Here is a 22,231-nt window from a genome sequence, read left to right on the forward strand (position 1 = left end):
CTGCAGGTTTGAATTTAAACTCCTCAATCATAAATGCCAGCATCTCAAACAATCTACCACCATCTACCCTCCCAGCCTTGCTTGTGGCTACATCTCCCCACACTGTCGATATTCAGGCCACATGGATTTTCTCACTATTCCCTGAAAGTGGCTTGAATTTTCACATAAATCTGAGCCCTGGCACACGCTCTTCCTATGACCTCAGAATCCTCTTCTCTGTCACTGGATTAAACTCCAGCACACTTCAAGACCTCACTGAGATGCCATTTTCCTTAAGGGTCCCTTAATTTCTCTAGGCAGGTACTTATTCCTGCGCCTTCGCTCCCACTGAACTTTGTGCATGGCTCTCCTTTAGCATTGAAGTCACACTGGTCTGAGAATGATATACCCCTCTCTCCCAATGGACAGCAAAGGAGGAGGTAGATCTTTGTGATGGTTTCTTCATTCAAAACATATTTGAGAGCCTTATGATTGGAAGGCTCTGCTCAAGGCATGGGGAATACACAGTGAACAAAACAGACAACATCTATATTCCTGGGATCTAAATTCCAGAGCACTCAACTGCGAGCCATCAGTTTAAGGGGAGATTCAGAGATGTTTGTTTAAATCATCAGTAAGGCCATGATGAATTCAGAACGTTAACACCTATTACCATGGTGGCTTTTGTGTGTCATCTTCGCTCATCCCCTCAAATAGATCTCATTGTTCACTTCGTTGCAAGCATCGCAAGCACCAGGCAGACAAAAATGCACATACTATAGGTTCTTTAAATACTTAAGGCTCGGTCTTTTTCGATAAAACTATTCCTTCTCATGAAGGCCTGTAAGGACCTCTCCACAAGAGGGCAGGCAATCACACGTGACCGTCAGGTAGACAATGTCAACCCTAGTTCCCTGCGAACCAGCAGGCGTCAGACCCACACCGCATGGATTCATGAAATAGAACAACAGATGAGCTCTCTGTGGTTGAGGAAGAAAATGCCCATATGTTAGGGCTGGTAACCTGTATTGCATATCTTTCTAAATTTATCAGGTGCTAGCGCATGTGGGTCTCATGTAAGCATTTGAGTATCTGTACACAGAGATGGAGGCTTCTCTGGAACTGGTACCTTTATGATGAATGAAACAGAAACTCAGAACACAGAACGAGGGTGCCGGACACCCATCAAGACAGAGACTGAACAATGTAAAAATGTTCTCAATGGGGATGGGGACAGAGGCCACTCGCCTAGAGCACTGAGGAAAGATGCATAGCTAATAACAGCATGGCAAGGTAGCAGCACCTAACACTTAATATTTCTGTAACTGAACACACAAATATATAGAAGTTAACTTTTTTTAAAGATTTTATTTATTTGTCAGAGAGAACGAGAGAGAGAGAGAGAGAATGAGAGAAAGAGACAAGCAGGGGGAGCAGCAGAGGCAGTGGGAGAAGTAGGCTCCTCACTGAGCAGGGAGCCCGATGCGGGGCTCGATCCCAGGACCCTGGGATCATGACCTGAGCCGAAGGCAGATGCTAAACCGCCCAAGTCACCCAGGCGCCCTGGAAGTTAGCTATTGATAAAACTATCGCTGGTAGTTCCTCACCACTCTTTGCTTAACTGCTTTGTCCTAGGCTCTAAAATCTAGTATATTAGACTTTTCTCTTTATACTAGTCAAGGATAAACAGAAGTGTCCTGCACAAGAGGTCACTGGGATCAAACCTTTTGAGTTTCATATTACTTTCTAGCATGTTTATTATCTAAGAAAGGAGTTAAGCTTTACTAATAATTAGTACACATACTTCTAAACTACAGGTGTATAGCTTATGATTAAATCTATAAAAATGAAGGTACATGCTCAACATTTTTTTTTTGCAGATGGGGGCACAAGGCAAAAACATTTTGGAGACTGCCAAGTTCTAGATGCCAAAAGGTTAGTAAGGAGGTCTAAGTAACAGACCAAAGTCAGGTTTTGGAGGTTAGGCAATGCAGAGAAGAAAGGTAAATAGGGAAAAAAAAAAAAAAAAAGTAGATTAGAGGAGAAAATAATTCCAGATTCCACAGAAGTTGGCAGTACAAAGCCATGATCAATGGTTTGCTGGTCATTGGGATAACAGCCCTATGCTTTTTGCTGAGTGGAAGAACCAAGATGTGATGTGGCTATTTGGTTAACTTGTTCCCCTGCTTAAAACTTCCAATTATTTTGCATTGCCATAGGACCAAGTTCAAATCCTTAATAAAAGCCTTAAACTCTCAACCATCTGGCCCTGTCTCCCTCTTCAGCATTATCTTCTGTCCTTTTTTTTATTTTCAGATTTTCTTCAGGTCTTCAAGTCTGTTCTCGACTCCTGCTTCTGTCTCTGAGTGTCATGCAGATGTCAGCTTAATTTCTACTCTTTTAAGGAACTATTTTCTGACTCCTAAGACATATTCCATTTCCTTCCCATATGCTCCCGTAGCATCCTTTACTCATTGTTCTAATATTCTCAGCATGCTGCTAATGCATTGTTGAAGGTCTTTCTTCCTTGCTAGCCATCTGTGAGGACAGAGAAGGTATTTGTATCCCCCAAGCACCCAGAACAATGTTTGATTTCTAAGACATCCTAAATAACTGTGTTGATTGGAGTGAAGTTGAGTGAAATATGCCCTGAGATCCAGAGAGAAAGAATTTCTTTGAATTCCGCAAGTGCTTGCTTATTGCATTCCATGATGGCAGAGGTAGGAAGCTTACCTAATAGTTATAAAAATATTTGACCGTTTTATTTATAAATTTAAAGGTATTCCATTATCCATTGGTCAACAAATATTCAAGTGTCCCTATGGGTCCTGAAACTGTGCACAGTCTCCTTACTCTGGGTTGGCAGACACCAAGCAATTAATTAAAACTGCATTATGAAGGAACAGTATGAAAAGGATTCATGACTTATTCTGGCAGGAAGGAGGATGGCTGGAGCTCACCACTTGCAGTACTGCGATATATTCTCAGTTGGTTAGTCTCAGCAAGATCACCTGTGCCCTGCAGGGTGGGTTGGAGATGTGGATGCAGGATCAAGCAATGGAGGAAGGGTCGGGGGAGGGGGGAAGGCAGCTACACAAGTAGAATGTTCTGAATCAAAATCACATCTTTGGAGGCAATCATAAACATGCTCCAACAAAGGCTCCCCTATGCACTGCACTTTCAAAGCCCGATCTTCCCCAGACCTTCACGGGGAGCTGGCTGGCCCACCTGAGTCACTTCCACCCAGCCCTTCCCTCAGGCTCAGGGAGGCCCTGCAGGTTATTTTCATTGACATTCAAACTCCTCAAGCACCAATGGTTCTTTTTCCCCAGCCCACAAGGTGGGTTATCGAGGCTCCCTCTTCCATCTACCATCACTTGGACTGGGCACTGGCTTTGGATCTTTACCTTGGATGTGATCTAGAAATCCACAGGGAGATTTTTCAGGTCATCTGCCCTTTACCCTATTTACCACCCAACTGGATACGAGGCACACTCTCTGCTGAGCTGAGCCCAGCCCTCCCAGAACCACATCAGGTCAGCCCAGAGCGCCCTGCCCAGGCAAGAGAAAGAAAACAGTACAGGCTGTGTATTAATTAATACCGGATGGTTAATATCTCCACTATCCTAATCACTAGCTGTAGGACTTTGGACAAGTTGCTTAACCCCTCTGAGCCTGAATTTACTTATCAACAAAAAGGGTATTTAAAACTATCCAGTATCTCTCTTACCAAGATATCCCTCCAGTATCCCCAAGTAAGTGGAACTTTTGACCCTACACACATACACAGACACACAATTTCCTTCTTCTGTCTTCTGGATAATAACTTCCCAGCGGCATAAGCAAAGGCCTTTCCTCAGTTGCCAAAGTTTGAGCGTTGAGCCTGATTAAGAGCTGCTTTTCCTTGGTCTCCCACCTAACTTCATGCCCACAGTCAGTCAGTTACAAAAACCATCCATAATGCCGCAGGAATCTGCCAAATTCATTTTCTCCACCACCACCATGCCCCCCTACAAAATTGGCCAACCCTGCTACAGTCTGGACAAATGCAATGTCTCCTCAACTGACCTTTCCACCTGAACACTCCCCCTTCCTTAATCTTTCCCGTAGAGCAGGATAAGACAAATCCTCCAAAGGTGTCACTTTTATTACACCACCATCTTTCTGTGAAATCTTGAATTCTTGCTCACTGAATCAAATCCACATTTCTGAGACTCTCCCCAATCTCGTCTCTCAGCCTCGACACTTCTCGGGGCAACCATCTCTTCCAGGCAAACTGTGGACCCCACAGATCCCTTCCTGCCACCTACTAAATGGTCCCTTACAACCTAAGCCCCACTGGTCACTCAATGCCCAGGGCACAGCCCAGCCTCTCCATAGCATCCTCTCCAGCACATCACCCCAGCGTGGCCTCCCTCCCTCCCGCGTCAGAGAACAAGATTACGCCTTCCAGAGAGTAAGTGCCCCTTCTTCAGAACTCCCTCCCTCCAAAACCACCCATGTGCTCCCAATCTCACCACTCTCCTGACTTCCCATCCTTAGGATTAAAAGAACTTTTTTTTAAGTCAAAATAATTATGTAAATGACCCCAACCCACAGGCTCTAACTATTTGTCAGGCACTGCACTGAGCCCTTTACAGACATTAGTTCAGTTACTTCTCAGTACAATCTGTCAAAATGAGTCCTCTTCATTGATTTGCCATTCAACACACATTTCACTGAATTCTAACAGGGAAAAATACTAAAAAATAAATATACACAAAATATAGGTACATATATAAGTATCATAGTATATATAAATGATATTCTAGTACAGTAGTACATAATTTTTTCTTTGAAGGATTATATAAAACTTACGAAAGTAAAATAAGGCAAGGGAATAGGGAGACACACGTGAGTTGTTACAGCAGATGAAGTCATCAGAGAAGTATTATTTTAATGGTGATCTGAACAAGTGAGGAAGCAAGCCAGTGGAATATATGGGGCAAGAATATTCCAGGTACACGTAAAGAAACTAGGTTACAGAGAGGCCATGTGACTTCCTAAGGTTACACAGGAAAAGACATAGTGCCTGATCCAGACTCTTGTTCTGAGACCCCATTCTTCATGCCCCATTAATGCTCTGCAGCAGTTCACTCCATTCACTCGCTGTGGCTTTTTGAAATTCTTGTATTCCACATGAGTCGGCAAGCATGTGCTATGTATGCACCAGGAAATGACCTCCATGACATCTTCCTCTCCAATTTCTTCTCCAACTATGACATGTTTCCTTGGTTTTATATCCATCGCTCACCTTTCCTCTTCATGGTACTAATCCTAGACTCTGCCCCTTATTCAGTGTCATGTGTTTAATTACCTTTGCTCTCTGCAGCTAGCTCCTGCATTTGAGTCCCCAGCTTAGTTTGCTGGCCAGCTTCTCAGGGGTAGGGCCATGCCTCATTCATCTCTCTATTCCTGATACCAGTCACCACACTAGATGCTCAATAAATGTGTGCTTCCCTGAAATCAATTAAACTTGAACTCCACGATCCAACTGCCTTTGGGACAGTTGACCTGGATTCTTTCCCAGTCGAAATCAATATTTCTAAAAATGAGCGTGTTATCATCCCTCCAAAGCCTGAAAACCTGTTTTCCTCCTATGTTCCTTGCTTCTCATCATGGCACCACGAGGTCCCCATCACCAATTTCCCCATCTTTCTCCTTCCCATTCCTCCCACCCTTCCCATTCCTACTGCCTTTACCCTTGTGCAAACGTTGTCTCTTGCCTAGACTAATGCAACCACCTCCTAATGACATCCTTATCGACGACGCATCCTACACAGCTATGTAAAATTAATGTTCCTCATTCTGTCACTCCTCACTAAATTCAACTGGCTCCCCATTGCCTGCAGAACCCAATCTCATTCTCACATTCCAGGCCCAGATAGCCCAGTAACTACGCCGTCTCCATTCTGAAGGAGGAGGGTCTCCTTAAAGAAGGCCTTAAATTTCAGAGTCCCAAAATGGATCTCACTTCCTTTCAACTAAACTTCCCTTATATTTCCCATCCTAGTAAATATATGCTGCCTATCAGTGACCCAACCCAGAAATCTAGATTTCCCAGGCTCCTCCTTCTCCCCCAACCCCAATTACCACCTGGCATCAATCCCTGCTGGTCTTGTCCTCTATCTCACATGCACCCTCTACTCTCCGCCATATCACTGATTTTTACTATGTTCCTCAATACGCCTTACCTGCAGCCCCACCTCAGCCATGGTACCCCCGCCTGCTATTTCACGCCCCTCTGGCCATCTGCCAATCACTGCAGTTATCTTTCCAACAGGCAAATGTGATCACACTGTGCTATTGACTGGAATTTATCAGTGGTCCCCACTGCCTTCTTGTCCTGACGCTGGGTCCTTCTCCAGGCCCCATTTCACTGCTCCCTTCTACTCCCCGGCTTCACTGCAACACACAGAACTTCTCACTGTTCCTTGACTGTACCATATGTTCTCTTAGGACCAGCCATAGACTCACAGCTCTCCCCACCTCAAACATCCATCATCCCACCTGCAGCTTGGCCCGGGAGAACTCCTTCACATCTCCAGTCCCATCCGGTCTAGGGAGCATCTTTTGACCCTATTCAGCCTGCATGAGTGATTCATGTCTGTGTTGCCAAAGCACTCCATGCTGGACACTGTCATAGGACTTTCTATGTGCTAATCACCATCTTCCATGTCAAGCTCTTTAACTAGACTCAGGGCTCCCCATGGGATAGTTTCATCTCTGTATTCTAGTACTTTGAACAACACTTGACAAATAACAGATGTTAACATGTTTAGAACTTAGAACAATGCTTGACAAATAATAGATGTCTAGTATATGTTTTACAGAAGAATAAGTTGGCTCACATTTGAAGAATCCCCTACTGACATGGGGAGTAGTAATATTATCTAGTCTATAGGTTAATGCTGTTTTTCTGTGTAATGTTTGTTTTGTATTTTATGTGACTCTGTGAAACCAGTTTCACTTAATAACAAATCATGTGGTTATGTAAGGTCCACTCTGTGCTCCTTCAGCTTATTATTTCATAGTAGACCAGGACCTGCCAATATCCTCCCTCAAGGACATACACTCGGGTCCTGTGAAGGTATTTAGCAAGTGCGTTTGAAAATAAGGTAAGCTAACATGCTCTACCTAATCAATACACAATTCAGATCAAGTAGAATTCTGGGATGGAGAAGGAAGACCGGATTTAAAAGCTTAATTCCTAGACTTTAAACAGCTAATATTACCTTCTTCTATTCGGAAATACTTACCAGCAGTGTCCCTCCTACAATAGGTAACTGATAAACATGTTTTAAGTGGATGACTGTTGAACAACATCCTCAAAACTATTTATAAAACCATCAAAACAAATTTCATTAAATCCAAAGTTATAACTGTCACTGCTTGAGATCTGAAATTCTATTCTAATGATATTTATGAAAATCTCATGCTCAGGGATCCAAAGATAAATGTAACTGTTTTAAATTGCCATGTTTCTAACAAATTATGTCTATGGTTCAATCTTCCCAGTTCAGTGTTTGTAGATTTTGCACTGTCAGTATGTATCCTGCGAGCTGAACAATTTTGAAAGTTATTTTAATGACTAATTTTCATTTGAAATCTACATCCCCCACTTTGACTAGGAAGGCTTATAGGGTTCAGCTGCAAATCCGGTACTTAAATCACATCAGAAGTGCTGGTGTTTATTAGTTCCTAGCCTTGCAGTTTAGATGTTCTGCCTTTTTAAAAACTACCTTACAATGCCTCCAACAAAATCGAGTTTATTCTATAAACACACAGCAGGATAAGTCCCTCACTCCCTTCCCTGCGTACGGCTGTATCCCATGGTCTTCAGCTTTCTTTTTCCATGTTTCTCAATGCCTGCTTCTGAACGCTCATTGTTTTATACTTGTCCCCCCAAGGTTTCCCTCCCCACCACCTTCAAATTAATATAATGCACCTGTCTTTCAGAGCCTGCACCAACCCTCTGATCACAGCTTCAGCAGGAAACATGGATGAAACCGGACCTTGAAAGGAGAGGGAATAGAGAACAGATTGTGATAATACTGTGCATCTCAGTAGGAAGAGACTTGGCTTCCAATGAAAGGGAGTTTGGGGAAATAGCACGGAAAGCGTGATTTAAGAATTCTTGGGGAAAATGCGAGAGAAAGGTTTGGCAGAATCAGATTTTCACAAATGCTCACAATACTAACTCAGGTATAATATTCTTATGGTCAATGGTTGACTGGACAAAATTAAATTTAAAAATTAGAGTGATAGTCTACTTAATTTTTAAAATTCTACACTAATTTAAAATGCCTCTGCCTTGACCAGACCATTATTTAAACTGGCAGTAAGCGAGCAGGGAATGTTCAATTACTTTATGATTATCTTTAAACAGAAGTTATTACTCATTCTGTACTCTCCAAGTTTCAAAATCATATTTGTTTTATGATTTTAAAAAGTGCACTTTTTCAGACTCCCAGCATAATAGCTCTTAAAAATCTTTAAAAGGGCTTAGATAACATCAGGTCTTTAAGTGGCCAACAGATAAACCCATATTACAGATGGAAAGATAGAAGACAGGAAGAAACTGGGCAAGAGAACAAATACAGGATCGTGAGCACAGTTCTTTTAATAGCTCTATTCTGTAAGACCCCAGAGAAAGAAAGGTCAAGTTCAATAGCACCGTTTGCTTTCACTGCATTCACGTGGAAGGGCATGTCACTTATGCCAAATAGACATAATCTCATTTTTCAGCATCCATCTCATTTCATCCTTGCCTCTGTTACAGCGATGAATATTTTAAAATACACATGTTTAGTAACCTTTCTCCCCTACTCAGCTACACACACCTGGTACATACTCAGTAAATCTCTCTCGAATAAACAGTAACCTTTCTGAAGGCCAACTCCACGTATCACTGATCCCAGCACCAAGGAGTTTCTTTGCAAATATTTGCTGAATTAAACTCATGTCATCATTACAGAATCCATTCCTATAATCTAGGAGTGGCTATGATTACCACCATTTTACGAATAGAGAAAGAGGAACAGTGACCTTCTACTCACTGGCTATTTCACATGTTCTTACCTTTCTAAGCTAAATTAAAATTTCTCTCAATTAAACCCCTCTCCAAATTAAACTTGCCCTCAGGACTGGATTTGCAGGGTCATTTCTGAAATGCCTGTTCATTCTGTATTATTGTTTCATTTTTGTTTCAAATCCCCTGCAGAAACAAGAAGAAGATTGGAGAATCCCCTCCCGCAGGGTCGAGATGGGCTAGAGTACAAGAGTTTATTTCCACCTTTACGTTTGACCATCATAGAAGATACTTCAATTCCTGCAACATTTCTCTGCAGCACGTACCATATACAAAGCATGGATACACGGTTTGGGCAAGACCATTTCTTTTTTTTTTAAGATTTTATTCATTTATTTGACAAAGACACAGTGAGAGAGGGAACACAAGCAGGGGGAGCAGGAGAGGGAGAAGCAGGCTCCCCACAGAGCAGGGAGCCCGATGCGGGGCTCAATCCCAGGACCCCGGGACCATGACCCGAGCCGAAGGCAGATGCTTAAAGACTGAGCCACCCAGGCGCCCCAAGACCATTTTTTTTGTAAGTAGTTTCTCATGCTAGTCTAATGGAAATTCATTAAATTACAAAAAGATACAACCCAAAATAAAGCTGCTAGCAGAACAGCCATCCTGAGATGTAGATCTGTTTAATAGTTACATGTGCTCTTTCCACCCAATTTTATTATGAAACTCACAAAGGCATTTGGAAGTCATGTGTCCTCTTATTAAAAATTAATAATCATCATACTGGGGGACAGCCCTGGGGACACCTCAGCATCTGTAACACAATGCGCAGGCCATATTACAACGAAGAAATGAGAGAGAGTGCATCATCATATAGACTGTGGTAGTTACTGTATCAAAGCTGATTCTGATTCCCATTTGGGTTGCAGATACTGTCATTTCGTAAATAAGCTGCTTCACTCAAAAGAGTCTTCAAAATATTAAGGAGTGTTGACGTCTAGAGATGAAAGTCTGTTTTTCCTCCAAAACCTTTTTAAAGACCGATAAAAAAAAAAAATGCCAGTTCTAATTCCCTAAAGACTTTTTATTCACTGCTCATGAGCAGATTCTGCCTAAGTTACATGAAGGGACCGTTCCCTAAGCCAATCCTAACTCCAGCTAACCAAAAAGTTAGACTGTTGTCATAAAATGGGTTGATGGCTTGTTTTTACCTAAATAAGTAATCAGGGTGGAATACGTAGGGGAGAGAAGTTTCTAAAAGGTCAATTATATATCCAAAGGGTATTTAAATATATCCGAAAGGGCATTTCCAATGGGAGAGCCATTCAACCACACCAGCTGTGTTTGTTCAGAAGGAAAAAAATCAGCCCATAATATGGGCATCGAGGCCAAGTGCTCAAAAGGGCAAATTCTATATTTGTATCTCGGTTCGAATTATTCCTTAGATTGTCCGAGTGTGTGGAGAACTTTTGTGTTTCAACACTGCAAGCCTCTCCTTTTTCGGAGTTCCTAATCCATGTGCACATGTACACATCTAGAGCGGCCTATGACACACTCACTGAGCAGTGAGAGGGATACAGCCACAGAGGTGAGAGGAAAAGAGCTGAACCCCATCTTCTTAGCACAAGCTGTCACAAGATCCAGCCCCCTCCCACCTCCCTCCCAATGCAGCCTGATGTTCTCTGTGAATTCTGATATGAAAGAAATGGATATGTACACAATGAGTGATGTTTCCGGCTTCTTTTTTCCATTCCTTTCCACAGTCACTGCTATAATTATAGAAAAGATTTACCATCTGATAAGGATAATGACGAAGAGGCTAATAATGATGGTAGATGGTGGTATAGCCATTCGGGCTCTGGGCCACTCTCTGTAACATGAAATTCAGACTATAGACAATCACAATCCTGATTCAGAGGGAATATTTAACTAATCTTTCCACTCTTATCTGTAGGGGAATCAAAAGAGGTCATAGTCACTCACTGGGGGCCCCTCAGACTACGGATCCCAGAGGTGTTGGGTCTGGAAGGTATTAAGGATGAAGGAGAGTCATAGCAACAGCATCCAAAGACAACCCTGACTATTGCTCTAAATACATAGAAAACACCGGGTACTTACTAAACCCTTCTTCGGAAACAATATAAACTCTCGTGGCAATGCATTATGGATGCAAGAGCACGTACAGCGGAGACGCACTATTTTGATGTTGTATTACTATCCATATAGACCTGGCCCACTGAATGGAAAACACAGGGAACCAAAAAGGAATGTCACTTCCAGTAGATGGCTTAACAAGCAGTTGAATGTGAATTATAATTTGGGGTCTTTAATGGATCTACCACTGGGCAACACAGTTTAAATTCAATGAACTATGCCTTCAGCAGGTTTTCTTTTGTGAATCATTGTGCCAATACTTACTAGGGGTATGAAAATGGGTAATTCGTGTATGAGCCTCACCATCAAGGAGTTACCATTTAACAGCTGCAAACGAGACAAACATGCATAGCTTATTCTGTCTTGTCATTCAGAGATAGGCAAAATAAAAGAAAAATGACCTAAGAAAATTCAAAGCAGAATTCTTTGGGGAAGAGGCAGGGAGAAATCAGTAAGACTGCACAAGAAAGACACTGCATTTGCAAAGAGTCTTGAAGGAGGCATTCAATGTGAAACCATTAACAATGTTCAGTGGACAATGTGGGGGCAGAAAGTTCATTCTAAGCAGTAGGTACACCTTGAGATGTGTCCGATTTAGCAGGTCAAAGTGCAGACCTATAAGTCATGGAAGATAATGTTGGGATGGAAGACTGTCAACACACTGTGGGAGGCCTGACTATCAAGCTAAGGGAACAGCATTTTTAGTTCTATAAGTAATGGGAAGGCATTAAAAGATTTTGCACAGGTGAACGATCGGACTCAAATCAGTTTTTAGTGAATTTGATTGGTTTTGAGTGGGGAGGCACTTGGTACAGACAGGAGGCAACCATCGTGGTATGGGAAATGACAAGAACATGACCTTGGGTGTACGATGAGAACATAAAGCCAGGATAGAATCAATAAGGCTTGGGGACTGATTCCACAGGGAAGGAGAGGCAATGATTAAGGTGGGAAGTATCACAATGAGTAAACACTTCTGTGGGGTTTTTTTAACTGTAGTTCTCAAAAAACAATGCTACCATTAGCAAAATTTGGAAAATAAATAGTTCTTTGAAGAGAGGACAGGTCTTTTCTAACATACTGACTTCAAAGTGCTAGTAAAAATTGCTGAGATGTCTGCTCAGCAGCACGTGGAAATGGACTGGAAAGGGTTCAGGCCAGAGCTATAGAGTAAGGAGACTTCTGGATCAAAGATGCACCAAGACCACAGTCTGATTCAAGAGAGAATGTAGATGGAGAAGACAATTAAGACAGAAGTGTGTGAAAAGTTGTACAAAAAGGACAAAGAAAGAAATGAGGATCAGAAAAAAAGAGATCTGAGAGAATTAGAAGTAAAATAACGCAGTCACAGAATCCGAGGGAGACTTCATTCAACAAATTATCTGTTGTTGAGCAAATGTACCATGTGAGGGTTTGTGTGAGATGCTGGGGATACAGGGTGGGCAGAACACAATGGCTCTGCTCCCATGAGTTCATAATTTTCTAGGGAGTGTTAATCACAGTGAGCATCACAGTGAGCTTGGGATGATGTAAATTAAGAAAAGACCATTAGGACCTTTAACCAAATGAACAGTCTTAAAAAATAAAGAGGTGATTCAATGCCCAAGGATGATAAATTTATAATGACAGGTGTACTTATAGAAACTTAAACCACTTTTAAGAATGGCAAGGGCCCATGGAAGAAAATATACACTCATCCTCCCATCCTTCTTCCCTCCCCACCCCGTTCTGTCTCTCTCACATACACACACTTTAATCTGCTTGAAATAAGAAGGGAGGCTATTAAGTAAACAAGCACACTCTGCTATGAAATCTTGAAAAGCAATATTATCCACATGTTCTAGAAAACCCATGAGGACAAGGAAAACAAAAGGAAAAAAAAAAAAATAAGGACCATATACTTTATCTTCAAAAGATTCAACCACTATTTGGTCTATGATTCTGCAGAAATCTTGCACATACATTTTATATTACATGGCTTATTAATTTCCAAACCATCCACAGCTTTATTTTATGAAACTCTGCATAAGCATTGGCCAGAAAAAAAAAGTGCAGCAAAAGGAGGGCAGGGGTTGTTGAATTTTAACACTTGGTCATATCATTTTCTTAGTACCTTCTTACATTTAACAATATGAAGAAAACAGAAGAATGCCCATGTGATAAAAAGCTTTTCCTGGGTTACTCAGAATACACAATCTTTTCACTATTACCCATATGGAATCACTAATTTGGGTTTGGCTTATCCTTAATAACACAAAACTTCAGCCGGAGCCATCATATGTCTATCAACAATACAAAATCGCAGAGATTTTTCACTCCAGTATTGCTGGCTTGCAAACTCCAGACCTTCCCCGGGCGAAATATGAAACTGACCCCCATACAGAGAGGACAAGGAGACCAAAGAAAGGGGCAGACCACTCCAGACTGGTAAGTGGCAGATGCAATAAGCAAGGGAACTTATATGGGAGGCTTGTCCTGGGAGCTGAAGTCAAGTAGATTTCCACTCCCCTCCCACCAGAAACTTACAAGTTCATATAGAGTCCTTATGCGAGGGCTCAGTCACGTATACCACCCAGATAGCCTCAACAACACTTTTCTCTCTCAAGGCTATGTCCTTGAAAACAGTTCCTGCTATGGTGGGCAGAACATACATTCCAAGGGCAAGGGAGCAGGTGAGGAGCCTCCAACTGCCCTGGTCCCGACAGTAGTCACGTCCTCTGGATGACCTCTTCTAACAGTGATTAAAACATCCATGCATTTCCCTCCCCACTTTTAGCTGTAACTACATCACATAACATATGCCATCCCTAAGTTAGATGGCACAAATTGAGGACACTGATGAATAATCTTACAGGGTTTTTTTTTTTTTTTTTCTTTTTTAACTCCGACCTTATTTCTGATTCTCTTTCAAATATACTGCTGAATTATCATCTCCCTCTGTCTCTCCACTGGTAGCAGGATTATGTTTGATTTCATAGCCAGGGAGCAAAATAATAGGAATAGACGATTTCGTGAAAAATATATTCTGGGCAGGCTTTTGATTTAATGTGGAAGCTCTGACAGGGAGGCTAAAAGTGAGCACCACAATTTGTAAGAAACCTTTTCTATTTGTACTTATTTACAAGGTGTCCGTTTTCTGTACTCTAGCATTAACACTGTTTCAACTACAGTGACTTAGAAGTGATGTTCATCAGTTAGCATACTAAATACATTACCCGCTGAAAGAGATCAGGGAAAACTTTTTTAGCTATATTATAAAGTTTCAGTAACCCAATTCAACCCTGCTCCCATCTTTCCTACATTTCCCTCCTATTTTTCCTTTCGTGTGGTTTTCTCCTTCGTCTCTCAGCAAACCACTTTTCATAGCATTCTGGCTCTAAAATCAGGTCATAAAATGTACACGCAAGTGCACACACACACATACTTTTCTCTAATTCCTGATTTCCCTCTCATCTTCATTCATTCTTCTCAGTCCAATCCTCCAGTTAAATTTTGTTTCAAAAAAAAAAAATCTGATTAAATCATTTTATAAACCTCCATCCAAGAGGCATATATATTCAAGGGAAAACCATCATGGTCATATTGGAAGTTATGTAAATGTCTCACTTGTTTGAAAGAAAACATGAAATCAGGAGCTATTGTTTTAAAAACAAGAACTGAAGGTAGAGTTCAAACCTTTAAAAATGACAATCCTTCCTTATCCCAAGATTAATGAAGACCACCCTATATCTGAGCACAAATAACCAAAGTACTTAAGCATATATTTGGTGGAAATAATATAGACTATGTATTCAGGGGATCATTCTCAAATATTATTAACCTTGAAACAGTAACAAGAACAAAAAGATGCTCTAAGCTCCTTTTTCTTTATTCTTCTCATATGACAACTCTAAAAACATGCAAACACAATTCAAGAAACAGGTGTCAAATCAATTGAAGCCAGAAAACTCTTCACTTTTGGTCTCACCTTAACCAAGATATAAATCGACATCTTTCTATTCTCCAGAGGAACAATGAACACATGCTGATTTTAAAAGTGGTACTAAAAGTGTTCTTTTAAATGTATCATATTCCCCAGATGTGATTTCATCTTTGTTTCCATTTTATCTAACAAATAGAGATTATGGCCACCTGTGGCACTGTGAATAGGCTGGACAGCCTGATTCAATCCCCATCTGGCCAATTAAAGACTAGGCCCAGCCAAAAAGCTGTTATCAGTGAGTAGTGGAACAATGAAAGCCACCCCTTCCCCCAGACTTTCTTACTGATCTATCTTCAAGTTCCCACCACTGTCTCGTGCATGAGTGCAGTTCCTAAAAGGACAGCTAGCTCTCTACCCTATTCTGAGCCAAAGATACAGCAAAGACAGAGACCCTATAAACTTAACGATTTACTTAGCCCTCTACACTTAAAATGCCATTCTGGAAAAAATCCAATTTCTTAACGATTTTCAGTATTCCTCATAAAATATATCCTAGACATACTTGGTTCATAATGAGTGAACTATTGCCATAAGTGAAACCAGAACTAAACATCAGTACAGGTCAAAATTGGGACTTTAGAGGTAATGGTCATATTCTTTTTTTTTTCCAGCCTGTAAAAGGCCAAGACTTTTCTCTTTAAAATGTCACGGTCAAATAAGACTAGTGTCCTCCCAGTTACAATGACCTTAACTACTAGAGGGAAGACAAGAAAGGAAAAATGTCCATATCTCAATGTCCAAATTAGTGTTAGACTCAAGTTGTCCAAAGTGACTCCATTTCCCTGGATATAAACAGGTAGAATATGGAAGTACCTCTTTCCCAGCAACTCAAGTCCAAGTGTATCATCCTATAAATCCAAACTATGCTAGAGCCATATTTACGACCCCTCATCTTATATAACCAGGGAAATGTCCAGCTCTTGATTAGCCTCATGTGTCCTGCAACCCCCTTCATTATGTTTATGGCTCCTCTAAAGATCTTACACATGGGAGCCACCTAAAAACAAACCTATTCAACCGAAGGTGCTGGGGGGGGAAGGGGGGAGGAGGAGGTGGGGCGTGATGTCTCATTCCCTGTTTCACTATGGATCCCACTAAACTCATCAGAACATGTCCTTCCCTTGCTTTCGCAGAATGCAGGATACTCTGAAAGCCAAACACCTTGTACAAGAGGGCCAGGTACCTTTCCAAGGTTGTACTGTATATAAATTATTTCCAAGTGTCACTGAAGACCATTTTCTCTGAACACACTAAACTGAAGCTGGCAATAAAACAAGACGCACGCTCCTGCTGAACAATCTGACCCGAGAGACATTCCCGCCTGTATGTTACCAGGGAACCAAAATAGAGTTTTAATGAAGAAATGTTTGGGAGCATAATGAAAAAGTGGAGGGAGAGGTTCAATACTATTTCAGTTCTTTTATCCCCAGGTGTTAGGCGAAGGAAGTGTGTGGTCTGCAGTCATCTGGCAGATGCATAAACAACATGGGAAATTTTCAGAGAAGGCAAAAGTAGGCACAGGATCGGATCGCAGGGGACCCCGCCACCAGCGAGTTTCACACACACTTCAAACAGCTCTTCTTCCCGACCTGGACCTTGCGTGCACCCCCCCTTCTTGGCGCCCCCATTCCTGCCGCTCCCACCCCCTTCCAGTCCCGCCTGGGTGGCCGTCTCTCATGCAGCAAAGGCAACAAGCGTCCCCAGCCGAGGAAAGGGTCCCCGTCTCAGCTCGCGAAGGAAGGAGGGGAAGAGGGGCGCCCGCTCGCGTGCTTAATGCATCCTACCGCCTGTGGAGCTCGCCTCCTCCAGCTGAGCCGAGATGCTTTCCACCCTCCTCACATTCATCTTCGCGGACGCAGGGAGCAGGAGCGAGACTCGAGAGCCGGCGGCCCAGAGGCGTGTGTTGACGGGTCTGGCACCGGAGCTCACTCGCCGCTCGGCCCCGGGCGTCCGCGGCGCTGGGAGCGCGAGGCGGCGGCGGCGGCGGCGGCGGCGGCGGGCAGGGCGCGCAGAGCGGGCTGCAGGTGCGGCGGAGGCCGGCGGGGGGCGCCGGGGGCGCTGCGCGGCACTGGGCGGCGGGGGCGCGCGGGCGGCCTGGAAGCGGGCGCCGCGCCCCCTCCGCTCGCGCGTTCCGGCGCCGCCCCCGCCACCTGCTGCCAAGTCACCACCGCCCGGGGGCTGGCTCGGTGGCTCCTGCGACCGAGCGGCCAGACCTGAAAGCGGCCAGAGGGGACGACGGGTTATGAGCGGCTCCTCGGGGACCCCTTCTTGCTGTGCGGCGCCCGGCCGGGAAAGCGCAGGTGGATTCCGCAGGGTCTCAACTCGGACCGCTAGACTGGAGATGGTGCACAAAGTTGGGCCGAGTCCGAAGGACACACCAGCGGGGAAGCGCAAGGAGATGCCCTTCTCCGGAACCGGGCACAGAGCCAGGAACTTCTAGAACTCCGAGACAGGAAACTTTCCCAGCTGAAGCTAGAACCAGTCATGCGACTTGGCTACGTGTTGAGCAACGCTGGCTCTGCACCAAGGTGTGCGGGGACGAGGCCTAGATGAAGAACGCAACCTTGGATGGGGGGGTTGGGGATGCAGGAGATTGGGAGGCGTTTCGGACAAGCGTCCACAGGAAGGTTTCATTGGAGGACTCCCTGGCAGAAGTAGCGGAGGTATCCCTCACCACCCCCATGGTCATCTGCCCTCTTAAGCAAACCAAGGCTGGGAATGTTTGGGAAGATAAAGACAAACCAATAAACCACTTGTGGCCATGGTTACTACTTGAAAATAAATAAATAAAATGCTCATTACTGTGTTGCCAAGAGTCAAGTGCATGAAGTCTCTTTTGAGAAGAAAGGTCAAGTCGACCAGTTCTCTGAGCAAAACGAATTCAAATTTCCTTTGGGTTGAAGCCATTTCTAAATGTTTGCAAAAGCATCCACTTTCCCTGTAGACACACCCCGCCCCCCACATACACACACTGTCTCCAGCTGAAATCCTGCCCTTTACTCCAAGGTCTCGGCTGACATTTTCTTGCCCTACCCCTTCCCCCAATCCCAGGAGTGACTCACTCGGGATCTTGTGAGGCCTCTCACTTCTCTTTTGGTTCATAGTTAAGGGGATTGATGCTAACACCACCAATGCTTGGGGTCAAATCCTAGTTCTACTCATTTTGTGACTTGGTGCAAATTATTTACATCAGCTGTAACAATAGGACAATGATGGTACCTATTTTACTGGTTTGTTGTGAAGAGTTAAGGTAACTGATAGATGTAAAGGGCTTAGGGCTGTGCCTGGCACGCAAGAATCTCTAATTCTATGGCAACTCTTTCCAGAAAACACTCTCACAACTTGTACTGTTAGATGATCACTAACACCTACTCAGCTCTACATTCCATCATTTTCCATCATATGACATCTAACGCGACCTTTGTGTATTGATTAGAGTCCAGAAGCCTGGGTGAGAATCCCAGTCCCAACTGTTACTAGCTGTGTGTCCAAGAGCTAATAACCTCCCTTTCTCATCTCTACAATGTCAAAAATAATGTCTACTTCAGTTAACTGTTGGAATTGATTAAATGAAGCAACATATGTAAAGTGCTTAGAATGGCTCCTGGCACATAAGAAAAACTCAGTAAGAGCTACCATCATTATTATCAACATCATGAGAGTTAGTACCATTGTTATATTTAGTTAGGATGACTCAAAGAAGAAAAGGCATCACTGCACTTTCTTCAACAGGTCTACCAAACCTTCCTTCACAGTGTGGGAAGCAATATACAACCCTTCCATCTACAAAATACACAGAACACTTTGTGGGGCCAACTCTCTTCTCAAGTCTTGTCAATTGAGCATCTGTCTGTTTTGATCCTACAAAGTGTCTGTCCCTGGATTATTTGTAAAGAAGGCAACAAAATCAGGTAAAGTGGGCACTGCGCTCAATAAGTTTACAATATATTGTTTCCAAAATATTCCTGTGGGAACTTGGCTACCATGAAATTCATTTCCAGAACCACTTTACACAAATCCTCCATCATGGCCAGATATCACAGGGAAAGCCATCTTTTTGTTGCCACTCTTACTGTCTTCTCTGATATTTGGGACTAAAGGGCCAGGGTGACTGCCTGGCTCGTATTATTTCCTTACCGGCACTGCGGATGTCTCGCACAGTGATAGAGAAGGGATTCCTAAGCCATACCATGTCCTGCCACCCCATTGCTCCTCCTTAGAAGCTATGACAATCCTAGCCCCTACCCCAGCCCAGCCCCCAAGACGTATGCACAAACACTCCCACATTTTCTATAACTAACTTTAGGCTACTCTTCATGTAACATGGATACATACTGTTCCCTCAAGGAACAATGTTTTAAAAAATGCTGAGAATTGGGGTGCCTGGGTGGCTCAGTTGGTTAAGCAACTGCCTTCGGCTCAGGTCATGATCCTGGAGTCCCGGGATCGAGTCCCGCATCGGGCTCCCTGCTCGGCAGGGAGTCTGCTTCTCCCTCTGACCCTCCTCCCTCTCATGTTCTCTGTCTCTCATTCTCTCTGTCTCAAATAAATAAATAAAATCTTTAAAAAAAAATTAAAAAAAACAAAAACAAAAAAAACACATTTAAAAAAATGCAGAGAATAGTAAACTCATTATTTGTTAGCCTTTAAGCTCAGATTTTATAAACATCATTTCATTTAATCTTTGCAAAAGCCTACAAAGTAAGCACTGTGATTATTCCTATTTAACTAGTGAAGAAATTATGACTCAGAGAGGTGAGCTGGTTTGCCAATTTAACACCAACAGCAGTCATGATCTCTGGGATTTGAACCCACCAGTCCAACTCAAGAGCCCTCAAACTTAATTACTACACTGTACCACCACCAAAAAACTAGGATTTGAATGCTCTGGGCTCTGACATTTCCCAGCTCTGTGTCCTTCAGAAAATCACTGATCATTTCTAAGCTTCAGTTCCTCATCTGTTAAAAGTGGAATTTCTGCTTCACAAGGTCATTGTCAGGATCAAGTCAGGTAATGAAAGTGAAAGCTATATATAAAACTTGAAATGTTGTGGAAGCATCTAGGATTATTTTTATTATTGTCCTAATCTTTTATTGCCTAGGTCATTGCCTGATCTTTTTTGAAAGCCCCTTCTTTCAGCACCGTTCCTTCTTGTGTACCAGGACTCAAACAATAACAATAATAGCAAAACTTCTTGTATCTAATATTTATTGAAGTGCTTACGATGCATGTTCTGTGTTAAAAATTCGACATCATTATACCACTTAATACTCGGAAGAATTACTGCATGGAGCTATTTTTGCCCTGATTTTAAAATAAGACTCAGAGAGGTAAGTAGCCCAAGATCAGCCAGCTATGAAGAGGTGCTGCTGAGAAGTGAAGCCACATCCATCGGATGGTAAGACTGGAGCTTTCAGTTTCTACCTGATGGTTCTCAAACTTTATATACATAAGAATCACCTAAAGGGTTGGTTTGGAAGCATCTGTGCTCCAGCCTCCACAATGGATTCACTGAGTTTGGGAAAGAAGTCTTGAAATCTAATTTTTGTTTAATTAATAGACTGTAGTTTACAGCAGTTTTAGGTTTACAGAGGTCCCCTATACCCCTTTTCTACTCCCTCTCCCTGCCCAGCTTCTCCTATTTTAATATCTTACTTTATCTTTAATATCTTTATATTACTTTATAAAATATTTATATATTACTATATAATATCTTACTTTATCTTTAATATCTTTATATTACTTTATAAAGTATTTATATGTATTACTGTATAATATCTTGACCTTACTTTATAAAGATATTATCTTTAATATCTAGTCAAAGGTGGTACATTTGTTACAATTGATGGACCAGTGTCGTATTATTATCAACTAAAGTCCATAATTTAGATAGGACTGGTGGCCTTATAAGAAGACAGATTACTCAGAGGAAAGGCCATGTGAGGACAAAGCAACCATTCACAAGTCAGTAAGAGAGAGCCCTCATCAGAAATCAAATCCTGCTGGAAACTTGATCTTGAACTTGCCAGTCTCCAGAACTGTGAGAATATAAATTTCCATTTTTTTAAGCCACACAATCTGTGTTATTTAGTTATGGCAGCCTGAGCCGACTAACACACATCTGAAGACCATACTCTGAGAAATCATCACCCTACACCAGAAGTGTGTGGTCTGCCATCCAGCAACATCTGTGTCATCTGGGACATCATCAGAAATTTAGAAATTCAGCCCTGCCCCAGACCTCCTGAATCAGTATCCTATTTTAAAACATCCTCAAGTGGTTCCAGGTATGCAGATTAAAATGTGAGATGTTCTCCTCAGTAAGACACTGTTGTAGTTTACTTGGGCTCCTTGGAGGCAATCAGCGCTCAGTGGGCATGAGAGGAGGCTAGTGTTTCTTTGGAGCTAGTGTATCTATTGGAGCAAGTTGAATGAAACCGTACAAAAATGACTTTATTGTAACTAAAGAAATGTGTTTCTAGAGAGTTCTTTTTAATCAAAAGTTGGACAGAGCCAAAAACTAAATTTCATTCTAAATCATGTTTCTTCAAACTTGAGGCTAGTGCTATAGTCACAACCAATTCAATTCACTGCATCCCCCACCCCCACCAGGGTTTTTATTATATATTTTATTATAAAAATAGCTCCATGCAGTAATTCTTCTGAGTATTAAGTGGTATGATGATGTCAAATTTTTAACACAGAACATACATTGTAAGCACTTCAATAAATATTAGATACGAGAAATTTTGCTGTTATTGTTACTGTTTGTATATCTTTATTTGTTATTTGTATTGTATATCTTTATAAAGATAATATCTTTATAAAGTAAGGTCAAGATATTATATAGTAATATATATAAATACTTTATAAAGTAATATAAAGATATTAAAGATACAGTAAGATATTATATGGTAATATATAAATATTTTATAAAGTAATATAAAGATATTAAAGATAAAGTAAGATATTAAAATGGTGAAACAACCCTGTTTCACTTTTTGCCAGTCCCTACTCAAATGGAGAGAATTGTTTATTGCCTAGT

At 42.2% G+C, this 22,231-nt stretch overlaps 1 protein-coding gene across 1 annotated transcript in view; it reads right to left on the bottom strand.

Moving 5' to 3' along the window:
• The window catches only part of KCNIP4 (potassium voltage-gated channel interacting protein 4), a 1,124,788-nt gene extending 1,107,659 nt beyond the window's left edge, over positions 1-17,129 (bottom strand). Inside the window, exon 1 of the mRNA XM_064584333.1 lies at positions 16,970-17,129. Coding sequence (XP_064440403.1) covers positions 16,970-17,030 — 61 coding nt within the window. The 5' untranslated portion in view covers positions 17,031-17,129. The remainder of the gene's footprint in view (positions 1-16,969) is intronic.
• Between the last annotated feature and the right edge of the window lie 5,102 nt (positions 17,130-22,231).

The sequence above is a fragment of the Mirounga angustirostris genome, unplaced genomic scaffold (assembly GCF_029215605.1).
Source record: "Mirounga angustirostris isolate CCGP_5_RB_7025 unplaced genomic scaffold, mMirAng1.0.hap1 SCAF_2, whole genome shotgun sequence".
Lineage (NCBI taxonomy): Eukaryota > Metazoa > Chordata > Mammalia > Carnivora > Phocidae > Mirounga > Mirounga angustirostris.